The following is a 24428-nucleotide window of genomic DNA, read 5'->3' on the forward strand; positions in this document are numbered from 1 at the left end:
AAGAACAAAACAACCAAATAAAAAAATTTAATAAAATGACGAAAAGAACAAAATAAAATTGATAAAAACAAAAAACAGTCTTACTGCACATTCGAGAAAACGTTCAAACGTAACATTTGTCTAATTGTGAACATATATATTAATCATCTTATACAGGAGAACACCACTTTAAAAAAAGTCCTAATAAGAAAAAACTTTAACCGTACACCTAAATAAACAGCGTTTTCAATCGGCAAATACAACATTCATAATTTCTCCTTTTGACAGTCTATAAACTTGGCATTAAAAACAAGTATTAGGTAAAAGTAAATACTTTACTAAAAGCTGAACAATAATTCCGTTGACAGTGATTTAACTTGGTTTTAAAAAACAGAGTCTTCTTCGGGCTACTAGTTAAAGTTGTTAGCAAAAAAACAAAACAGAAAAAAACAATGTTTGAAATTATTATGTTATATACTTGTAGTACAACATTTGATATTTGAGCACTACTTTGTGAAGACCACAAGAACATTGCCTACAAACCACATTATGGGCACCAGGATCTCTGTTCTACGCTTTTAAACTGTTCTAAACAGGAACTCGTTAGTGGAAAAAACAAAACAGAAAAACAATACAAACAAAAAAACACATCATTTGTCCTTTTACATCTAATTAAAACGTAGCTTACGAATTGTGGCACCCAGTGAGTTTAATGTTTCTTTTTTCCGTAGTGGTCCTTTACCTTACACTTTATAGCTAAAATTGTAACCATTTAAGCAAAGAAACAGCACATCTTAATACGATTAAAAACAACAGATGCAAATTTGTAACTGTTACCTTCTTTTGAGGCGATACAAAGTGCGACCCAAACTTTATATAAATATAGAGCTAAAACAGAAATATTGACGGCGCCAAAGCAAAAACAAATAACATGAAACAACAAGTATTTTGAAACATTTTAATGAACCACTTACATTTGAATATCAGTCCAGTCGCACGATTCCTTAATTTGAAAGTCAAGTACAAAAGCGATATTTTTTAAACGCCTGCGGTGTAACTTAAAAATGTTTTGTTTTCTTGCAAATACCCTTTTGAACTACTAGAACAAATGTTAGCAAAAAAGCAAGCCTAACATTGATTTCAAATACAAAAAAATACACACAAAAACTGATTGCTTGTAGCACAATGTAAGGAGACACTGATTTCTATTTTGTCAGTTTAATATTGGCTAGATAAGAACCAGGTCACTGCTTTGTCACTCTTTGCTCTAAATATGAATTGATTATTGGGGAAACAAGAACAAGACAAGTAGACAAATAAAAAAATAAAAAAAGTAAAACGCTACACATTTAACTAATAATTAGCTTACAAAACGGTGCCAAGAGTAATATTGATGTTTCTTTTATGCTATGGGCCTTTTACCTTATAATTTTAAAACTAAAATTGTAATTAGTTAAACAAACAAACAGCACACTATAACACGATCAAAAACATGAATCATCTGATATGCAATAATAAAATTGTTATCATAACTCGCAAAAAAAAAAAAAAAGAAAAAATCAATAGTGAAAGAAATTACCTAATATCATTTAAATAAAAAAAAAAAAAAAAAAAAAAAAAAGAAGAAAATCGACAGGGATAAAATCCAAAGCAATCAAGATGAAGCAAAATGTAACTTGAAATAATCCATTTGTATACATAATAACTGAATTGTGAACCACTTACGTTGCTGAATCTTTTCGGTCAAATATTTTCTTAGTTTACCACTTTACTACAGAGATATCAATTTTAGACGCCAGCAAGATTGTCTAGAAATGTCTTTATGTATCTTTGCAAATACATTTATGAGCTGCAAAAAAATTGTTAGCATAGCAAAACACTTATTTATTTGGTTTTTTTTTTTTTTCTTTCTATTTTCTTTTTTCTTCTTTATATATTGTTTATTAAAAGTTAATAAAAAGAAAATGTATAAAAAGCTAATTATTAAATCTAAGCACAGTGTTTTAAAGACATGCAAGAAATTAACAAAAATTCGCCAACTACTTGAAAGAATCAATAGCTTACATAAAAACGATATTTTGTTTCACATTATAGCCTCAGCCACACCGCTTGTTTGTCTTCGCGACGCACTAAAATTAAATCTGATTAACACCCAGGCCCCACATGAGATAAAAACAAGTAAACGTAACCACAAAAACTAATAATTAGAACATATACTTAGCATGTAGGCAAACGCACTTAAATGAAAGAAACTGCGTTTTGTGTGTAAAGCAAAATCAAACAGACCTCCAATGCATATTTTCTTGTTTAATGCAAAAACTAGTTGTGTAAAGAACAAAACAACCAAATAAAAAAATTTAATAAAATGACGAAAAGAACAAAATAAAATTGATAAAAACAAAAAACAGTCTTACTGCACATTCGAGAAAACGTTCAAACGTAACATTTGTCTAATTGTGAACATATATATTAATCATCTTATACAGGAGAACACCACTTTAAAAAAAGTCCTAATAAGAAAAAACTTTAACCGTACACCTAAATAAACAGCGTTTTCAATCGGCAAATACAACATTCATAATTTCTCCTTTTGACAGTCTATAAACTTGGCATTAAAAACAAGTATTAGGTAAAAGTAAATACTTTACTAAAAGCTGAACAATAATTCCGTTGACAGTGATTTAACTTGGTTTTAAAAAACAGAGTCTTCTTCGGGCTACTAGTTAAAGTTGTTAGCAAAAAAACAAAACAGAAAAAAACAATGTTTGAAATTATTATGTTATATACTTGTAGTACAACATTTGATATTTGAGCACTACTTTGTGAAGACCACAAGAACATTGCCTACAAACCACATTATGGGCACCAGGATCTCTGTTCTACGCTTTTAAACTGTTCTAAACAGGAACTCGTTAGTGGAAAAAACAAAACAGAAAAACAATACAAACAAAAAAACACATCATTTGTCCTTTTACATCTAATTAAAACGTAGCTTACGAATTGTGGCACCCAGTGAGTTTAATGTTTCTTTTTTCCGTAGTGGTCCTTTACCTTACACTTTATAGCTAAAATTGTAACCATTTAAGCAAAGAAACAGCACATCTTAATACGATTAAAAACAACAGATGCAAATTTGTAACTGTTACCTTCTTTTGAGGCGATACAAAGTGCGACCCAAACTTTATATAAATATAGAGCTAAAACAGAAATATTGACGGCGCCAAAGCAAAAACAAATAACATGAAACAACAAGTATTTTGAAACATTTTAATGAACCACTTACATTTGAATATCAGTCCAGTCGCACGATTCCTTAATTTGAAAGTCAAGTACAAAAGCGATATTTTTTAAACGCCTGCGGTGTAACTTAAAAATGTTTTGTTTTCTTGCAAATACCCTTTTGAACTACTAGAACAAATGTTAGCAAAAAAGCAAGCCTAACATTGATTTCAAATACAAAAAAATACACACAAAAACTGATTGCTTGTAGCACAATGTAAGGAGACACTGATTTCTATTTTGTCAGTTTAATATTGGCTAGATAAGAACCAGGTCACTGCTTTGTCACTCTTTGCTCTAAATATGAATTGATTATTGGGGAAACAAGAACAAGACAAGTAGACAAATAAAAAAATAAAAAAAGTAAAACGCTACACATTTAACTAATAATTAGCTTACAAAACGGTGCCAAGAGTAATATTGATGTTTCTTTTATGCTATGGGCCATTTACCTTATAATTTTAAAACTAAAATTGTAATTAGTTAAACAAACAAACAGCACACTATAACACGATCAAAAACATGAATCATCTGATATGCAATAATAAAATTGTTATCATAACTCGCAAAAAAAAAAAAAAAGAAAAAATCAATAGTGAAAGAAATTACCTAATATCATTTAAATAAAAATAAAAAAAAAAAAAAAAAGAAGAAAATCGACAGGGATAAAATCCAAAGCAATCAAGATGAAACAAAATGTAACTTGAAATAATCCATTTGTATACATAATAACTGAATTGTGAACCACTTACGTTGCTGAATCTTTTCGGTCAAATATTTTCTTAGTTTACCACTTTACTACAGAGATATCAATTTTAGACGCCAGCAAGATTGTCTAGAAATGTCTTTATGTATCTTTGCAAATACATTTATGAGCTGCAAAAAAATTGTTAGCATAGCAAAACACTTATTTATTTGGTTTTTTTTTTTTTTCTTTCTATTTTCTTTTTTCTTCTTTATATATTGTTTATTAAAAGTTAATAAAAAGAAAATGTATAAAAAGCTAATTATTAAATCTAAGCACAGTGTTTTAAAGACATGCAAGAAATTAACAAAAATTCGCCAACTACTTGAAAGAATCAATAGCTTACATAAAAACGATATTTTGTTTCACATTATAGCCTCAGCCACACCGCTTGTTTGTCTTCGCGACGCACTAAAATTAAATCTGATTAACACCCAGGCCCCACATGAGATAAAAACAAGTAAACGTAACCACAAAAACTAATAATTAGAACATATACTTAGCATGTAGGCAAACGCACTTAAATGAAAGAAACTGCGTTTTGTGTGTAAAGCAAAATCAAACAGACCTCCAATGCATATTTTCTTGTTTAATGCAAAAACTAGTTGTGTAAAGAACAAAACAACCAAATAAAAAAATTTAATAAAATGACGAAAAGAACAAAATAAAATTGATAAAAACAAAAAACAGTCTTACTGCACATTCGAGAAAACGTTCAAACGTAACATTTGTCTAATTGTGAACATATATATTAATCATCTTATACAGGAGAACACCACTTTAAAAAAAGTCCTAATAAGAAAAAACTTTAACCGTACACCTAAATAAACAGCGTTTTCAATCGGCAAATACAACATTCATAATTTCTCCTTTTGACAGTCTATAAACTTGGCATTAAAAACAAGTATTAGGTAAAAGTAAATACTTTACTAAAAGCTGAACAATAATTCCGTTGACAGTGATTTAACTTGGTTTTAAAAAACAGAGTCTTCTTCGGGCTACTAGTTAAAGTTGTTAGCAAAAAAACAAAACAGAAAAAAACAATGTTTGAAATTATTATGTTATATACTTGTAGTACAACATTTGATATTTGAGCACTACTTTGTGAAGACCACAAGAACATTGCCTACAAACCACATTATGGGCACCAGGATCTCTGTTCTACGCTTTTAAACTGTTCTAAACAGGAACTCGTTAGTGGAAAAAACAAAACAGAAAAACAATACAAACAAAAAAACACATCATTTGTCCTTTTACATCTAATTAAAACGTAGCTTACGAATTGTGGCACCCAGTGAGTTTAATGTTTCTTTTTTCCGTAGTGGTCCTTTACCTTACACTTTATAGCTAAAATTGTAACCATTTAAGCAAAGAAACAGCACATCTTAATACGATTAAAAACAACAGATGCAAATTTGTAACTGTTACCTTCTTTTGAGGCGATACAAAGTGCGACCCAAACTTTATATAAATATAGAGCTAAAACAGAAATATTGACGGCGCCAAAGCAAAAACAAATAACATGAAACAACAAGTATTTTGAAACATTTTAATGAACCACTTACATTTGAATATCAGTCCAGTCGCACGATTCCTTAATTTGAAAGTCAAGTACAAAAGCGATATTTTTTAAACGCCTGCGGTGTAACTTAAAAATGTTTTGTTTTCTTGCAAATACCCTTTTGAACTACTAGAACAAATGTTAGCAAAAAAGCAAGCCTAACATTGATTTCAAATACAAAAAAATACACACAAAAACTGATTGCTTGTAGCACAATGTAAGGAGACACTGATTTCTATTTTGTCAGTTTAATATTGGCTAGATAAGAACCAGGTCACTGCTTTGTCACTCTTTGCTCTAAATATGAATTGATTATTGGGGAAACAAGAACAAGACAAGTAGACAAATAAAAAAATAAAAAAAGTAAAACGCTACACATTTAACTAATAATTAGCTTACAAAACGGTGCCAAGAGTAATATTGATGTTTCTTTTATGCTATGGGCCTTTTACCTTATAATTTTAAAACTAAAATTGTAATTAGTTAAACAAACAAACAGCACACTATAACACGATCAAAAACATGAATCATCTGATATGCAATAATAAAATTGTTATCATAACTCGCAAAAAAAAAAAAAAAGAAAAAATCAATAGTGAAAGAAATTACCTAATATCATTTAAATAAAAAAAAAAAAAAAAAAAAAAAAGAAGAAAATCGACAGGGATAAAATCCAAAGCAATCAAGATGAAGCAAAATGTAACTTGAAATAATCCATTTGTATACATAATAACTGAATTGTGAACCACTTACGTTGCTGAATCTTTTCGGTCAAATATTTTCTTAGTTTACCACTTTACTACAGAGATATCAATTTTAGACGCCAGCAAGATTGTCTAGAAATGTCTTTATGTATCTTTGCAAATACATTTATGAGCTGCAAAAAAATTGTTAGCATAGCAAAACACTTATTTATTTGGTTTTTTTTTTTTTTCTTTCTATTTTCTTTTTTCAACTTTATATATTGTTTATTAAAAGTTAATAAAAAGAAAATGTATAAAAAGCTAATTATTAAATCTAAGCACAGTGTTTTAAAGACATGCAAGAAATTAACAAAAATTCGCCAACTACTTGAAAGAATCAATAGCTTACATAAAAACGATATTTTGTTTCACATTATAGCCTCAGCCACACCGCTTGTTTGTCTTCGCGACGCACTAAAATTAAATCTGATTAACACCCAGGCCCCACATGAGATAAAAACAAGTAAACGTAACCACAAAAACTAATAATTAGAACATATACTTAGCATGTAGGCAAACGCACTTAAATGAAAGAAACTGCGTTTTGTGTGTAAAGCAAAATCAAACAGACCTCCAATGCATATTTTCTTGTTTAATGCAAAAACTAGTTGTGTAAAGAACAAAACAACCAAATAAAAAAATTTAATAAAATGACGAAAAGAACAAAATAAAATTGATAAAAACAAAAAACAGTCTTACTGCACATTCGAGAAAACGTTCAAACGTAACATTTGTCTAATTGTGAACATATATATTAATCATCTTATACAGGAGAACACCACTTTAAAAAAAGTCCTAATAAGAAAAAACTTTAACCGTACACCTAAATAAACAGCGTTTTCAATCGGCAAATACAACATTCATAATTTCTCCTTTTGACAGTCTATAAACTTGGCATTAAAAACAAGTATTAGGTAAAAGTAAATACTTTACTAAAAGCTGAACAATAATTCCGTTGACAGTGATTTAACTTGGTTTTAAAAAACAGAGTCTTCTTCGGGCTACTAGTTAAAGTTGTTAGCAAAAAAACAAAACAGAAAAAAACAATGTTTGAAATTATTATGTTATATACTTGTAGTACAACATTTGATATTTGAGCACTACTTTGTGAAGACCACAAGAACATTGCCTACAAACCACATTATGGGCACCAGGATCTCTGTTCTACGCTTTTAAACTGTTCTAAACAGGAACTCGTTAGTGGAAAAAACAAAACAGAAAAACAATACAAACAAAAAAACACATCATTTGTCCTTTTACATCTAATTAAAACGTAGCTTACGAATTGTGGCACCCAGTGAGTTTAATGTTTCTTTTTTCCGTAGTGGTCCTTTACCTTACACTTTATAGCTAAAATTGTAACCATTTAAGCAAAGAAACAGCACATCTTAATACGATTAAAAACAACAGATGCAAATTTGTAACTGTTACCTTCTTTTGAGGCGATACAAAGTGCGACCCAAACTTTATATAAATATAGAGCTAAAACAGAAATATTGACGGCGCCAAAGCAAAAACAAATAACATGAAACAACAAGTATTTTGAAACATTTTAATGAACCACTTACATTTGAATATCAGTCCAGTCGCACGATTCCTTAATTTGAAAGTCAAGTACAAAAGCGATATTTTTTAAACGCCTGCGGTGTAACTTAAAAATGTTTTGTTTTCTTGCAAATACCCTTTTGAACTACTAGAACAAATGTTAGCAAAAAAGCAAGCCTAACATTGATTTCAAATACAAAAAAATACACACAAAAACTGATTGCTTGTAGCACAATGTAAGGAGACACTGATTTCTATTTTGTCAGTTTAATATTGGCTAGATAAGAACCAGGTCACTGCTTTGTCACTCTTTGCTCTAAATATGAATTGATTATTGGGGAAACAAGAACAAGACAAGTAGACAAATAAAAAAATAAAAAAAGTAAAACGCTACACATTTAACTAATAATTAGCTTACAAAACGGTGCCAAGAGTAATATTGATGTTTCTTTTATGCTATGGGCCTTTTACCTTATAATTTTAAAACTAAAATTGTAATTAGTTAAACAAACAAACAGCACACTATAACACGATCAAAAACATGAATCATCTGATATGCAATAATAAAATTGTTATCATAACTCGCAAAAAAAAAAAAAAAGAAAAAATCAATAGTGAAAGAAATTACCTAATATCATTTAAATAAAAAAAAAAAAAAAAAAAAAAAAAGAATAAAATCGACAGGGATAAAATCCAAAGCAATCAAGATGAAGCAAAATGTAACTTGAAATAATCCATTTGTATACATAATAACTGAATTGTGAACCACTTACGTTGCTGAATCTTTTCGGTCAAATATTTTCTTAGTTTACCACTTTACTACAGAGATATCAATTTTAGACGCCAGCAAGATTGTCTAGAAATGTCTTTATGTATCTTTGCAAATACATTTATGAGCTGCAAAAAAATTGTTAGCATAGCAAAACACTTATTTATTTGGTTTTTTTTTTTTTTCTTTCTATTTTCTTTTTTCAACTTTATATATTGTTTATTAAAAGTTAATAAAAAGAAAATGTATAAAAAGCTAATTATTAAATCTAAGCACAGTGTTTTAAAGACATGCAAGAAATTAACAAAAATTCGCCAACTACTTGAAAGAATCAATAGCTTACATAAAAACGATATTTTGTTTCACATTATAGCCTCAGCCACACCGCTTGTTTGTCTTCGCGACGCACTAAAATTAAATCTGATTAACACCCAGGCCCCACATGAGATAAAAACAAGTAAACGTAACCACAAAAACTAATAATTAGAACATATACTTAGCATGTAGGCAAACGCACTTAAATGAAAGAAACTGCGTTTTGTGTGTAAAGCAAAATCAAACAGACCTCCAATGCATATTTTCTTGTTTAATGCAAAAACTAGTTGTGTAAAGAACAAAACAACCAAATAAAAAAATTTAATAAAATGACGAAAAGAACAAAATAAAATTGATAAAAACAAAAAACAGTCTTACTGCACATTCGAGAAAACGTTCAAACGTAACATTTGTCTAATTGTGAACATATATATTAATCATCTTATACAGGAGAACACCACTTTAAAAAAAGTCCTAATAAGAAAAAACTTTAACCGTACACCTAAATAAACAGCGTTTTCAATCGGCAAATACAACATTCATAATTTCTCCTTTTGACAGTCTATAAACTTGGCATTAAAAACAAGTATTAGGTAAAAGTAAATACTTTACTAAAAGCTGAACAATAATTCCGTTGACAGTGATTTAACTTGGTTTTAAAAAACAGAGTCTTCTTCGGGCTACTAGTTAAAGTTGTTAGCAAAAAAACAAAACAGAAAAAAACAATGTTTGAAATTATTATGTTATATACTTGTAGTACAACATTTGATATTTGAGCACTACTTTGTGAAGACCACAAGAACATTGCCTACAAACCACATTATGGGCACCAGGATCTCTGTTCTACGCTTTTAAACTGTTCTAAACAGGAACTCGTTAGTGGAAAAAACAAAACAGAAAAACAATACAAACAAAAAAACACATCATTTGTCCTTTTACATCTAATTAAAACGTAGCTTACGAATTGTGGCACCCAGTGAGTTTAATGTTTCTTTTTTCCGTAGTGGTCCTTTACCTTACACTTTATAGCTAAAATTGTAACCATTTAAGCAAAGAAACAGCACATCTTAATACGATTAAAAACAACAGATGCAAATTTGTAACTGTTACCTTCTTTTGAGGCGATACAAAGTGCGACCCAAACTTTATATAAATATAGAGCTAAAACAGAAATATTGACGGCGCCAAAGCAAAAACAAATAACATGAAACAACAAGTATTTTGAAACATTTTAATGAACCACTTACATTTGAATATCAGTCCAGTCGCACGATTCCTTAATTTGAAAGTCAAGTACAAAAGCGATATTTTTTAAACGCCTGCGGTGTAACTTAAAAATGTTTTGTTTTCTTGCAAATACCCTTTTGAACTACTAGAACAAATGTTAGCAAAAAAGCAAGCCTAACATTGATTTCAAATACAAAAAAATACACACAAAAACTGATTGCTTGTAGCACAATGTAAGGAGACACTGATTTCTATTTTGTCAGTTTAATATTGGCTAGATAAGAACCAGGTCACTGCTTTGTCACTCTTTGCTCTAAATATGAATTGATTATTGGGGAAACAAGAACAAGACAAGTAGACAAATAAAAAAATAAAAAAAGTAAAACGCTACACATTTAACTAATAATTAGCTTACAAAACGGTGCCAAGAGTAATATTGATGTTTCTTTTATGCTATGGGCCTTTTACCTTATAATTTTAAAACTAAAATTGTAATTAGTTAAACAAACAAACAGCACACTATAACACGATCAAAAACATGAATCATCTGATATGCAATAATAAAATTGTTATCATAACTCGCAAAAAAAAAAAAAAAGAAAAAATCAATAGTGAAAGAAATTACCTAATATCATTTAAATAAAAATAAAAAAAAAAAAAAAAAAGAAGAAAATCGACAGGGATAAAATCCAAAGCAATCAAGATGAAACAAAATGTAACTTGAAATAATCCATTTGTATACATAATAACTGAATTGTGAACCACTTACGTTGCTGAATCTTTTCGGTCAAATATTTTCTTAGTTTACCACTTTACTACAGAGATATCAATTTTAGACGCCAGCAAGATTGTCTAGAAATGTCTTTATGTATCTTTGCAAATACATTTATGAGCTGCAAAAAAATTGTTAGCATAGCAAAACACTTATTTATTTGGTTTTTTTTTTTTTTCTTTCTATTTTCTATTTTCTTCTTTATATATTGTTTATTAAAAGTTAATAAAAAGAAAATGTATAAAAAGCTAATTATTAAATCTAAGCACAGTGTTTTAAAGACATGCAAGAAATTAACAAAAATTCGCCAACTACTTGAAAGAATCAATAGCTTACATAAAAACGATATTTTGTTTCACATTATAGCCTCAGCCACACCGCTTGTTTGTCTTCGCGACGCACTAAAATTAAATCTGATTAACACCCAGGCCCCACATGAGATAAAAACAAGTAAACGTAACCACAAAAACTAATAATTAGAACATATACTTAGCATGTAGGCAAACGCACTTAAATGAAAGAAACTGCGTTTTGTGTGTAAAGCAAAATCAAACAGACCTCCAATGCATATTTTCTTGTTTAATGCAAAAACTAGTTGTGTAAAGAACAAAACAACCAAATAAAAAAATTTAATAAAATGACGAAAAGAACAAAATAAAATTGATAAAAACAAAAAACAGTCTTACTGCACATTCGAGAAAACGTTCAAACGTAACATTTGTCTAATTGTGAACATATATATTAATCATCTTATACAGGAGAACACCACTTTAAAAAAAGTCCTAATAAGAAAAAACTTTAACCGTACACCTAAATAAACAGCGTTTTCAATCGGCAAATACAACATTCATAATTTCTCCTTTTGACAGTCTATAAACTTGGCATTAAAAACAAGTATTAGGTAAAAGTAAATACTTTACTAAAAGCTGAACAATAATTCCGTTGACAGTGATTTAACTTGGTTTTAAAAAACAGAGTCTTCTTCGGGCTACTAGTTAAAGTTGTTAGCAAAAAAACAAAACAGAAAAAAACAATGTTTGAAATTATTATGTTATATACTTGTAGTACAACATTTGATATTTGAGCACTACTTTGTGAAGACCACAAGAACATTGCCTACAAACCACATTATGGGCACCAGGATCTCTGTTCTACGCTTTTAAACTGTTCTAAACAGGAACTCGTTAGTGGAAAAAACAAAACAGAAAAACAATACAAACAAAAAAACACATCATTTGTCCTTTTACATCTAATTAAAACGTAGCTTACGAATTGTGGCACCCAGTGAGTTTAATGTTTCTTTTTTCCGTAGTGGTCCTTTACCTTACACTTTATAGCTAAAATTGTAACCATTTAAGCAAAGAAACAGCACATCTTAATACGATTAAAAACAACAGATGCAAATTTGTAACTGTTACCTTCTTTTGAGGCGATACAAAGTGCGACCCAAACTTTATATAAATATAGAGCTAAAACAGAAATATTGACGGCGCCAAAGCAAAAACAAATAACATGAAACAACAAGTATTTTGAAACATTTTAATGAACCACTTACATTTGAATATCAGTCCAGTCGCACGATTCCTTAATTTGAAAGTCAAGTACAAAAGCGATATTTTTTAAACGCCTGCGGTGTAACTTAAAAATGTTTTGTTTTCTTGCAAATACCCTTTTGAACTACTAGAACAAATGTTAGCAAAAAAGCAAGCCTAACATTGATTTCAAATACAAAAAAATACACACAAAAACTGATTGCTTGTAGCACAATGTAAGGAGACACTGATTTCTATTTTGTCAGTTTAATATTGGCTAGATAAGAACCAGGTCACTGCTTTGTCACTCTTTGCTCTAAATATGAATTGATTATTGGGGAAACAAGAACAAGACAAGTAGACAAATAAAAAAATAAAAAAAGTAAAACGCTACACATTTAACTAATAATTAGCTTACAAAACGGTGCCAAGAGTAATATTGATGTTTCTTTTATGCTATGGGCCTTTTACCTTATAATTTTAAAACTAAAATTGTAATTAGTTAAACAAACAAACAGCACACTATAACACGATCAAAAACATGAATCATCTGATATGCAATAATAAAATTGTTATCATAACTCGCAAAAAAAAAAAAAAAGAAAAAATCAATAGTGAAAGAAATAACCTAATATCATTTAAATAAAAATAAAAAAAAAAAAAAAAAGAAGAAAATCGACAGGGATAAAATCCAAAGCAATCAAGATGAAACAAAATGTAACTTGAAATAATCCATTTGTATACATAATAACTGAATTGTGAACCACTTACGTTGCTGAATCTTTTCGGTCAAATATTTTCTTAGTTTACCACTTTACTACAGAGATATCAATTTTAGACGCCAGCAAGATTGTCTAGAAATGTCTTTATGTATCTTTGCAAATACATTTATGAGCTGCAAAAAAATTGTTAGCATAGCAAAACACTTATTTATTTGGTTTTTTTTTTTTTTCTTTCTATTTTCTATTTTCTTCTTTATATATTGTTTATTAAAAGTTAATAAAAAGAAAATGTATAAAAAGCTAATTATTAAATCTAAGCACAGTGTTTTAAAGACATGCAAGAAATTAACAAAAATTCGCCAACTACTTGAAAGAATCAATAGCTTACATAAAAACGATATTTTGTTTCACATTATAGCCTCAGCCACACCGCTTGTTTGTCTTCGCGACGCACTAAAATTAAATCTGATTAACACCCAGGCCCCACATGAGATAAAAACAAGTAAACGTAACCACAAAAACTAATAATTAGAACATATACTTAGCATGTAGGCAAACGCACTTAAATGAAAGAAACTGCGTTTTGTGTGTAAAGCAAAATCAAACAGACCTCCAATGCATATTTTCTTGTTTAATGCAAAAACTAGTTGTGTAAAGAACAAAACAACCAAATAAAAAAATTTAATAAAATGACGAAAAGAACAAAATAAAATTGATAAAAACAAAAAACAGTCTTACTGCACATTCGAGAAAACGTTCAAACGTAACATTTGTCTAATTGTGAACATATATATTAATCATCTTATACAGGAGAACACCACTTTAAAAAAAGTCCTAATAAGAAAAAACTTTAACCGTACACCTAAATAAACAGCGTTTTCAATCGGCAAATACAACATTCATAATTTCTCCTTTTGACAGTCTATAAACTTGGCATTAAAAACAAGTATTAGGTAAAAGTAAATACTTTACTAAAAGCTGAACAATAATTCCGTTGACAGTGATTTAACTTGGTTTTAAAAAACAGAGTCTTCTTCGGGCTACTAGTTAAAGTTGTTAGCAAAAAAACAAAACAGAAAAAAACAATGTTTGAAATTATTATGTTATATACTTGTAGTACAACATTTGATATTTGAGCACTACTTTGTGAAGACCACAAGAACATTGCCTACAAACCACATTATGGGCACCAGGATCTCTGTTCTACGCTTTTAAACTGTTCTAAACAGGAACTCGTTAGTGGAAAAAACAAAACAGAAAAACAATACAAACAAAAAAACACATCATTTGTCCTTTTACATCTAATTAAAACGTAGCTTACGAATTGTGGCACCCAGTGAGTTTAATGTTTCTTTTTTCCGTAGTGGTCCTTTACCTTACACTTTATAGCTAAAATTGTAACCATTTAAGCAAAGAAACAGCACATCTTAATACGATTAAAAACAACAGATGCAAATTTGTAACTGTTACCTTCTTTTGAGGCGATACAAAGTGCGACCCAAACTTTATATAAATATAGAGCTAAAACAGAAATATTGACGGCGCCAAAGCAAAAACAAATAACATGAAACAACAAGTATTTTGAAACATTTTAATGAACCACTTACATTTGAATATCAGTCCAGTCGCACGATTCCTTAATTTGAAAGTCAAGTACAAAAGCGATATTTTTTAAACGCCTGCGGTGTAACTTAAAAATGTTTTGTTTTCTTGCAAATACCCTTTTGAACTACTAGAACAAATGTTAGCAAAAAAGCAAGCCTAACATTGATTTCAAATACAAAAAAATACACACAAAAACTGATTGCTTGTAGCACAATGTAAGGAGACACTGATTTCTATTTTGTCAGTTTAATATTGGCTAGATAAGAACCAGGTCACTGCTTTGTCACTCTTTGCTCTAAATATGAATTGATTATTGGGGAAACAAGAACAAGACAAGTAGACAAATAAAAAAATAAAAAAAGTAAAACGCTACACATTTAACTAATAATTAGCTTACAAAACGGTGCCAAGAGTAATATTGATGTTTCTTTTATGCTATGGGCCTTTTACCTTATAATTTTAAAACTAAAATTGTAATTAGTTAAACAAACAAACAGCACACTATAACACGATCAAAAACATGAATCATCTGATATGCAATAATAAAATTGTTATCATAACTCGCAAAAAAAAAAAAAAAGAAAAAATCAATAGTGAAAGAAATTACCTAATATCATTTAAATAAAAATAAAAAAAAAAAAAAAAAGAAGAAAATCGACAGGGATAAAATCCAAAGCAATCAAGATGAAACAAAATGTAACTTGAAATAATCCATTTGTATACATAATAACTGAATTGTGAACCACTTACGTTGCTGAATCTTTTCGGTCAAATATTTTCTTAGTTTACCACTTTACTACAGAGATATCAATTTTAGACGCCAGCAAGATTGTCTAGAAATGTCTTTATGTATCTTTGCAAATACATTTATGAGCTGCAAAAAAATTGTTAGCATAGCAAAACACTTATTTATTTGGTTTTTTTTTTTTTTCTTTCTATTTTCTTTTTTCTTCTTTATATATTGTTTATTAAAAGTTAATAAAAAGAAAATGTATAAAAAGCTAATTATTAAATCTAAGCACAGTGTTTTAAAGACATGCAAGAAATTAACAAAAATTCGCCAACTACTTGAAAGAATCAATAGCTTACATAAAAACGATATTTTGTTTCACATTATAGCCTCAGCCACACCGCTTGTTTGTCTTCGCGACGCACTAAAATTAAATCTGATTAACACCCAGGCCCCACATGAGATAAAAACAAGTAAACGTAACCACAAAAACTAATAATTAGAACATATACTTAGCATGTAGGCAAACGCACTTAAATGAAAGAAACTGCGTTTTGTGTGTAAAGCAAAATCAAACAGACCTCCAATGCATATTTTCTTGTTTAATGCAAAAACTAGTTGTGTAAAGAACAAAACAACCAAATAAAAAAATTTAATAAAATGACGAAAAGAACAAAATAAAATTGATAAAAACAAAAAACAGTCTTACTGCACATTCGAGAAAACGTTCAAACGTAACATTTGTCTAATTGTGAACATATATATTAATCATCTTATACAGGAGAACACCACTTTAAAAAAAGTCCTAATAAGAAAAAACTTTAACCGTACACCTAAATAAACAGCGTTTTCAATCGGCAAATACAACATTCATAATTTCTCCTTTTGACAGTCTATAAACTTGGCATTAAAAACAAGTATTAGGTAAAAGTAAATACTTTACTAAAAGCTGAACAATAATTCCGTTGACAGTGATTTAACTTGGTTTTAAAAAACAGAGTCTTCTTCGGGCTACTAGTTAAAGTTGTTAGCAAAAAAACAAAACAGAAAAAAACAATGTTTGAAATTATTATGTTATATACTTGTAGTACAACATTTGATATTTGAGCACTACTTTGTGAAGACCACAAGAACATTGCCTACAAACCACATTATGGGCACCAGGATCTCTGTTCTACGCTTTTAAACTGTTCTAAACAGGAACTCGTTAGTGGAAAAAACAAAACAGAAAAACAATACAAACAAAAAAACACATCATTTGTCCTTTTACATCTAATTAAAACGTAGCTTACGAATTGTGGCACCCAGTGAGTTTAATGTTTCTTTTTTCCGTAGTGGTCCTTTACCTTACACTTTATAGCTAAAATTGTAACCATTTAAGCAAAGAAACAGCACATCTTAATACGATTAAAAACAACAGATGCAAATTTGTAACTGTTACCTTCTTTTGAGGCGATACAAAGTGCGACCCAAACTTTATATAAATATAGAGCTAAAACAGAAATATTGACGGCGCCAAAGCAAAAACAAATAACATGAAACAACAAGTATTTTGAAACATTTTAATGAACCACTTACATTTGAATATCAGTCCAGTCGCACGATTCCTTAATTTGAAAGTCAAGTACAAAAGCGATATTTTTTAAACGCCTGCGGTGTAACTTAAAAATGTTTTGTTTTCTTGCAAATACCCTTTTGAACTACTAGAACAAATGTTAGCAAAAAAGCAAGCCTAACATTGATTTCAAATACAAAAAAATACACACAAAAACTGATTGCTTGTAGCACAATATAAGGAGACACTGATTTCTATTTTGTCAGTTTAATATTGGCTAGATAAGAACCAGGTCACTGCTTTGTCACTCTTTGCTCTAAATATGAATTGATTATTGGGGAAACAAGAACAAGACAAGTAGACAAATAAAAAAATAAAAAAAGTAAAACGCTACACATTTAACTAATAATTAGCTTACAAAACGGTGCCAAGAGTAATATTGATGTTTCTTTTATGCTATGGGCCATTTACCTTATAATTTTAAAACTAAAATTGTAATTAGTTAAACAAACAAACAGCACACTATAACACGATCAAAAACATGAATCATCTGATATGCAATAATAAAATTGTTATCATAACTCGCAAAAAAAAAAAAATCAATAGTGAAAAAAATTACTTAATATCATTAAAAAAAAATTGACAAGGATAAATTTTAAAGCAATTCCAGAAGAAAAAAATTGTAACTTGAAATAATTTATTTGTTAACTTAGTAATTAAACTGTGTAATATTTATATTTAAATTTGAACAAAACAAAAATAACCAATGTTGCTAGCAAAAAATAAAACAAAATAACTATGTTTGAAATCATATTTGTATAAACTTGCTAAGTAACACTTGAAATGGAGCTTAATTTCATGAAGACTTCTTAATTTTATTTAGCTAATTTAATGATGCTTTTAGCAATTTTTATGCTTTCTATTATTAGCACCTTTCTTAATACTTTATATAGTTGTTATTATTTTTGTTTAAGTAAGTTGTTATTAGAAACAAACTTAGATCTCAATACATGGTTTAACTGAAGGGTTTTAAAGAACATATACTATATCTAAAATAGAAAGAGGAACCGCTTAATAGAAGTTAACTTGAAAGTACTTTAAAATAGTGAATACTTTAGCCTTTTTAAGGATCTAAGGAAACAATTGTGTGAGTTTAAGGCCCACATTCATATCGATTATTTGTGTTTTAACAGGTTTATATCCTGATATCAAAAAGTGAAAAAATGTTTGTTTCAATTTTACAATATTTATTGATGAGCAAATAATTATCTTATTTTTATCTGTTATGTTAAGATTTGTCTTTAAATAACAAAATATTTGCTTTGTTATTAATTGCTTGAAGAAGTAGGAACTGAATAATTTGTCAAGATAAAAATATTAATCATAGATTATTAATTTGATTCAAAATAGACTAATATTTGCTTACCTAAGTTCACATTAAATGATTAGCAAGATATAACAGGTTTACAGCAGCATGTTAATTTTAATATTTTTTGATCTTATAAAAACATCTTTTAAATAAAAAGTCTTTTTAAGTTTCCTGAGATTATTACCTTGAGGTAATGGAATATTTATATTTTTACTACTACGTTAATGTAATATTATATGGATCTTTTGCCTTTAAGATATCATAATCCATAATGCAACAACACCTTAGACTTGATTAACAGTTGAAAGTCTGAAAATTGGTAATAATTGTTATGTTAGCTAGTAATAATAATTATTTAGGATATAAAATGATGCAAGTTTTTAAAATAACTACTGGAGAAATAGTTATTAATGAGTTAACATAATGTTTGAATTTATAATATTGATTATACTAAATCTTTAACCTTTATATCTGTATACAAAACATCACCAGTGGAAATACTCTTATAAAAGATCAAGTTACTTGGTTAACGATTTTCAAGGATAATTTTGCAGATTTGAATAATTTTAAGGTCAACTAATACTCCCATATTTTTTATTATCATTAATATAATTTTTAAGGAAAGTTTGCAAAATGACAGAAATCATTAGTTCACACATTGCTTATTGCTTTTGACTTTAAGTATTTTAATACTTATGCATTAATATTTTACTTTTTAATTGCAAAAAAACAACAATTTTATTCAAATCTTTATTTCAATAATACTCATATTCCACTATCTTTTCATAAATGTCTATTGTAAGTTAGTGTATGATATTACAACGTTTTTCAATTGATGCTTTTAAAACTACTCAATTTTGATAATTAAAAAAAATATGAAAACATAACTTTTTCGTTTCGATCAATTTCTTGATGAAGCTGCTTCAGTATTTTCCAAGGTACATAACTACATAAATAAAATTAATTAAATGAAAAAATGTTTATTCAATGTAAACTTAAACAAATTTATGCAAGCATTACAAAACTTTAAAACTAGTATAAAATAATTACTTTCTACATGAGACTACATGAAACTAAACATTACATCAAGTCTTAACATAAAATAATTACTTTCTACATGAGAATTCTACATGAAACAAAACATTACATAAAGTCTTGACATTTTATGAAGTTTTTTAATAACTTATTCCCAGTTAAACATAAGTATCTGTTTGTAACGAAATTGGAAAAACATTTAGAGAAAAATGCATTAAACTTACAACAATAATAACAAAAACCAATGTTTAAGCACCAGACAAGATATGACTTAAGTTTTGTCTTTATCAAAACATAATGCAGTTTAAATAATTAGAAATCTTTGAATTTAAACAATTCTTTATTATATTAGATGATTCTCAAGACCCTCAGACATTTTATTGGAGAAAAATAGACATGTTTTAGAATTGGTCAAGTCTTTATAAGACAATTTAAACTTATAGTTACTAATTAAATGATTTAAGTGAAAGACAATTACATTACTTTTTTCATATATGATTTAAAAAAATAATTAGCACACATTTCTGTATATTTTTATGATACTTAGAAAGTTTATAACTTCAATAATAAATTACTTAGCTACTTTCGTCAGTTTGTGCATAGCCAATATAAACAAAAGTGGTCATTGTTAGACAAAACAAAAGTAGTCATGTTAGAAGACGTGTCTGATAGGCTCATCTTTTTAATTAGTAGAGATGTTACATGTTTAAATTATACAACTTTAGCTAAAAAAAAGCCCATCATTTACAGTATTTTGCAACTAACAATATAGTAACTAGTTTAACAAAACTAAAATTGCCATTTTAAATAACATTTCAATTGCAGTTTATATTAGGATTGTGAAACCTTTATTAAACAGTGAAAAACTTACATAAGCAAAAAAAATTATAACACAAAGCATATTATCTGGAAATAACCTTTTTGAATCAATATTTTTTTTTTTTTTTTTTTATTTAAAAGAAAAAACAACTTTAAACAATAAATGTTGAAATAAAAATATTTAGTAACCCACCTACCAGTTATATAATAAATACCTTTGTCAAATCTTGAATATCTGTTGTTGGACAGGACACAAGCGACATGGTCTAAATCATATCCATTAGTTTTTTAAACTAATTCCTTATTTTTAAGTCTTAACCTACAGATCTAATCTACACGCATTTTAAAAAAAGACTACAATTTTATGCAAACCATAAAATTTGCATAAACTTTATAGTAAAAAAACACATATTACATCTGACTTTTCAGTTGAACTTTATACATCGGATATGATAATCCAAATAGAGGTGGTCATCTAATGATTCTTGTATACTGTGAAGAAATGAAACACTCATTTATAGTTAAGATAACTAGATATTTTTACAAACTTTATTACATTGAAGAATGCTTTATTCAATATAAATTGCTTATTCCTAATGTTTTGAATAAAAATGTTAATGGTAACCGAATTACCTTTATACCATAGCCATTACACCAGAAGGATTGATTACATTACAGATGACAAAGCTAATACAAAATTGTGATTAAATATTCAGTACAGTTATAATATTTTTAATAAAATAATTTACACTTTATATATTAAAACAAAATTTGAATATACATTCAAACAAAGAAATGTATTTTTATGAACCAAATGGTCTTTGTAGTTCTTCAAAAAGAAAATGAACTAGTACAGACTGAGTGATACCTATATCCAGCTTGTTTTCTTATTTAATGGGATTGCAATACATGTTTAGCTTCTTATTAAACAGCATACTATTATTTGAAAATTTCACAATAATTTACTTTTCTTCATGTATTTTGTAGATCATTGCATACATTTTTAAAATTTTTATTAGAAGAATAAAGACTCTCATGAACCATACCAGTCTCTATAAAACTATCAACAAGATCTTGTAGCTCAACATCTTCATTACTTGCTGTATTATTAATTTTTTCACAATTGGGACTCGGCAAAACTTTAACTTGTTTAAGTTTTTCAAAAAATATATCCATTCCTAAAAAAGTATCCATTTCTGCTTCACTATTATTTTTACCAGTATTATTATTAGGACTACATTTTGTCTTTACAAATTGGTTAAAACTCTCTTTCTTTAAACGACTAATAGTACTAGCAATCAAAACATCGGAAAGTAAACTAGGACATTTGGATCGTCGATTTAACCTTCGTTTAGCTAATAAAGATGACAAAATAACATTTGTTTTATTATAACGCTTACCATGCTTTTTCACTTTTGAAATATCATTTGATATCCAGTTTGAAGAATACATTATCAAAATTTTAAAAAATATTTATACTTTTAGATTAATTGTATATAAAATTCACGATCAACTGTTCGGGAAACTTCGCGAATGCAACTTAAGGGTTGATTGATAAAACAAAATTTTCACGTTACGACATGCGCAAAGGTATCATTAAACTAGTCAAACCGGTTTTTAAAACTATGGAACCAATTAAATTTTTAAAGATGCGACTTTGATACGTTCTCTAATATTGTTGCGATGACAAATGACAAAAAACAAAATAACGAGTTCTAAAAGCAAACCAATCGAATTAAAGTGTGACGTATCGTCTATTTTTTTGTTTTTTACGCATTTTTAAAGTTTTCTTATTTATTATTCAGCTAAAAACTTTGCAGATGACGTCATAGGTCTTGTTCTGGAAAATTCGCGGCTTAAGCAAATCATAGTCATAAAAAAGAATTTCTTTTTATGACTATGAGCAAATTAATAAAAACGTGTTAAGAGGTTGTTCACAAACGACGTCACGCTAAATTTTTGAATAGAAGTTCGAGATCTCTTGCACTGAGATTTTCATTGAATATAAAGCCTTGCAACACTTTAAAACCTCTGCGCAAGTGAGCCAACGATCTCTTACTTCAATTCAAAAGATAAATTTAGGGTGACGTCGTTTATGGACGAGCCTTTTGAGCGTACGTTTTGGTGACGTCAATTTGTTTGTTTGTCCGACTAATTATCTCACATCCACTTGCTTTTTTAAGTTTCTGTGTGAACATCAATCCCATTAATGCCTTACGTTACTAAAAAATAAATCTATTTTTAAAACACAAACTTTTTTTTTATCTTTCAGCCATTAAATTGTTAAAAATAAAATTAAGATTTTGAAATATACTTAAGTTTTAATATAAAATCTAGCTTCACATTCAATGTATCAGCTTTTGATATAAAGGGAGGCAGAGGGGCTAGGCCTCCACACACCCTAATTGTGAAGACAGGAGGGGCAGCACATTTTGGGGGTTATTTGCAATTTTAGGGGGTCTTTCGAAAATTTAATGAACTTTTTTTTTAATAATATCTAGCGGAACAATTTTTAAGATTTTAAGGCATTAATGGCAGGTTTTCACGGCACTGAAGAAAGAATATTGTGCTAAATAAAGGTAAAAGATTAGAATAGAGTGAGCATCGTTAATGTACTTTTTCTTTAAACACTGCGTCTATTTTTTATGTATAAAAAAGCTATAAAAAAGCTCCAAAAACTACATCAATTAAGCCTTTTATATGGTTATTAATGGCTTTCATAATTTTTAACACTTTTTTATATAACGCTGCTTGAGCCAATTATGCTAGCTTTTCTTTTTTTTTTTTTTTTTAGGTGTTCTAAGAAGTCCTTACGGTCTTATCACAGAGCGCCGCGGAAGAGTATTTAATAGGAAGTTCACGTCTCATTCCCAACCGATGTCGCAAAACTTGACCAGAGGTGGGTTTGAATCACGGATCTTACGTTCCTGAAGCAAGTGCACTACCACTGCTCATTTTAAATTTTAAATTAGAGCTATAAAGTAGTTTTAAGCATAATAGGCATCAAAATGTTTGTTTTTAAAAGAAATACAAATATATTTACGATATCCTTAAAAAGAAGATATGTGTTGTAAACTGGTATAGTAGATGTATATATAAGAAACCCTCGCGGAAATTTTCAGACCATATGGTTCATCATAGATTAAGGCTGTCTAAGACTTTGCAAATAAGAAATTTTATCAATCTTTTATCAATGCAATTTTATCATAATGGACTTTTTAAATATATTATTGTCAGCGTAATGTTATTATTTGATGCGTGAAAATATATAAACGATAGTATTATATCATACGTGTGGAAGATTACCCAGCCGGCATCTCAACGTTGTTTCAACGTTGAAATTTGGTTGAAGCGTTGTTTCAACGTTGTTCAACTATGTCTCAACGTTAAAACAACATTACGATTTAAACGTTGTTTATTTAACGATGTTTCAACGATAAATCAACGTTGACAAAAAAACTTAATTAGAAAAAAACCGTCCGTTTAATTAGTGCTTAAAGTAAAAGTAGTTAAAGCAAAAAAGTAATAAAGCAATATTTTAGTATAATGTGCAAAACAGAGGGTGTTTATGTGTAAAATTTTAAATTTTGAATTTTCAAAAACGTTTTATTTAGTATTCAAATTTCTACATGTTCTTACGACTAAAGAAATTAATGGCTTATTTAAGAAACTGGCGAAAATGCCACTCTAATGTCCTAGCTCTGGCAGAATCATCTTCTAGTAGTGAAGAAGAGAAAGTCGAAAAAAAGATTTAATATCCGTAATATACTTTAATAATGTAATAGAGAAGTGCAACAGCACTATTGGACATGCATACTACGTTTTGATGGTGATCTCAGTTTTTATCAACGGTTTCTGTGATAACAAAACGTTTTTTAACAGCCGGTTTAACGTTGATAAATCAAAGTTAAAAAAACTGTCATTCTTAACGTTGTTTCAACGTAAATTCAACGTTACTGTAGCGTTTTTTTGCGTCGAATCAACGTTGATATAACGTTTGAACCTAACGTTTGAACCTTAACGTAGGAAGTGTATCTTTGTTAATTACCCAGCCGGCAAATAACATTGAAATAACGTTGAACTTACGTTGAATTTACGTTAAACACACACAAAAAAAAGGTCCTCG

General features: G+C 28.6%; 1 protein-coding gene across 50 annotated transcripts in view; it reads right to left on the minus strand.

Annotated features, from left to right (window-relative positions):
* Positions 1-24428, minus strand: part of LOC136084705 (uncharacterized) — a 44195-nt gene that overhangs the window by 18555 nt on the left and 1212 nt on the right. For 5 of the 50 annotated variants that reach the window (XM_065805313.1, XM_065805311.1, XM_065805310.1 and 2 more), the window contains exons 1-5: positions 21703-23735; positions 20936-20989; positions 20718-20794; positions 20518-20568; positions 85-19394 (exon numbers count right to left, since the gene is read on the minus strand). Coding sequence is in view for 2 of the 50 variants with exons in the window: in XM_065805305.1 (XP_065661377.1) it covers positions 20970-20989; positions 21349-21754 (426 nt within the window). In the remaining 48 variants the exon portion in view is untranslated. Of the gene's footprint in view, positions 1-84; positions 19395-20499; positions 20569-20717; positions 20795-20935; positions 20990-21170; positions 23738-24428 lie in introns of those variants that run through there. The other 45 variants (XM_065805312.1, XM_065805307.1, XR_010640785.1 and 42 more) reach the window with 44 other exon arrangements.

This window comes from Hydra vulgaris, chromosome 09 (genome assembly GCF_038396675.1).
Source record: "Hydra vulgaris chromosome 09, alternate assembly HydraT2T_AEP".
Taxonomy (NCBI): domain Eukaryota; kingdom Metazoa; phylum Cnidaria; class Hydrozoa; order Anthoathecata; family Hydridae; genus Hydra; species Hydra vulgaris.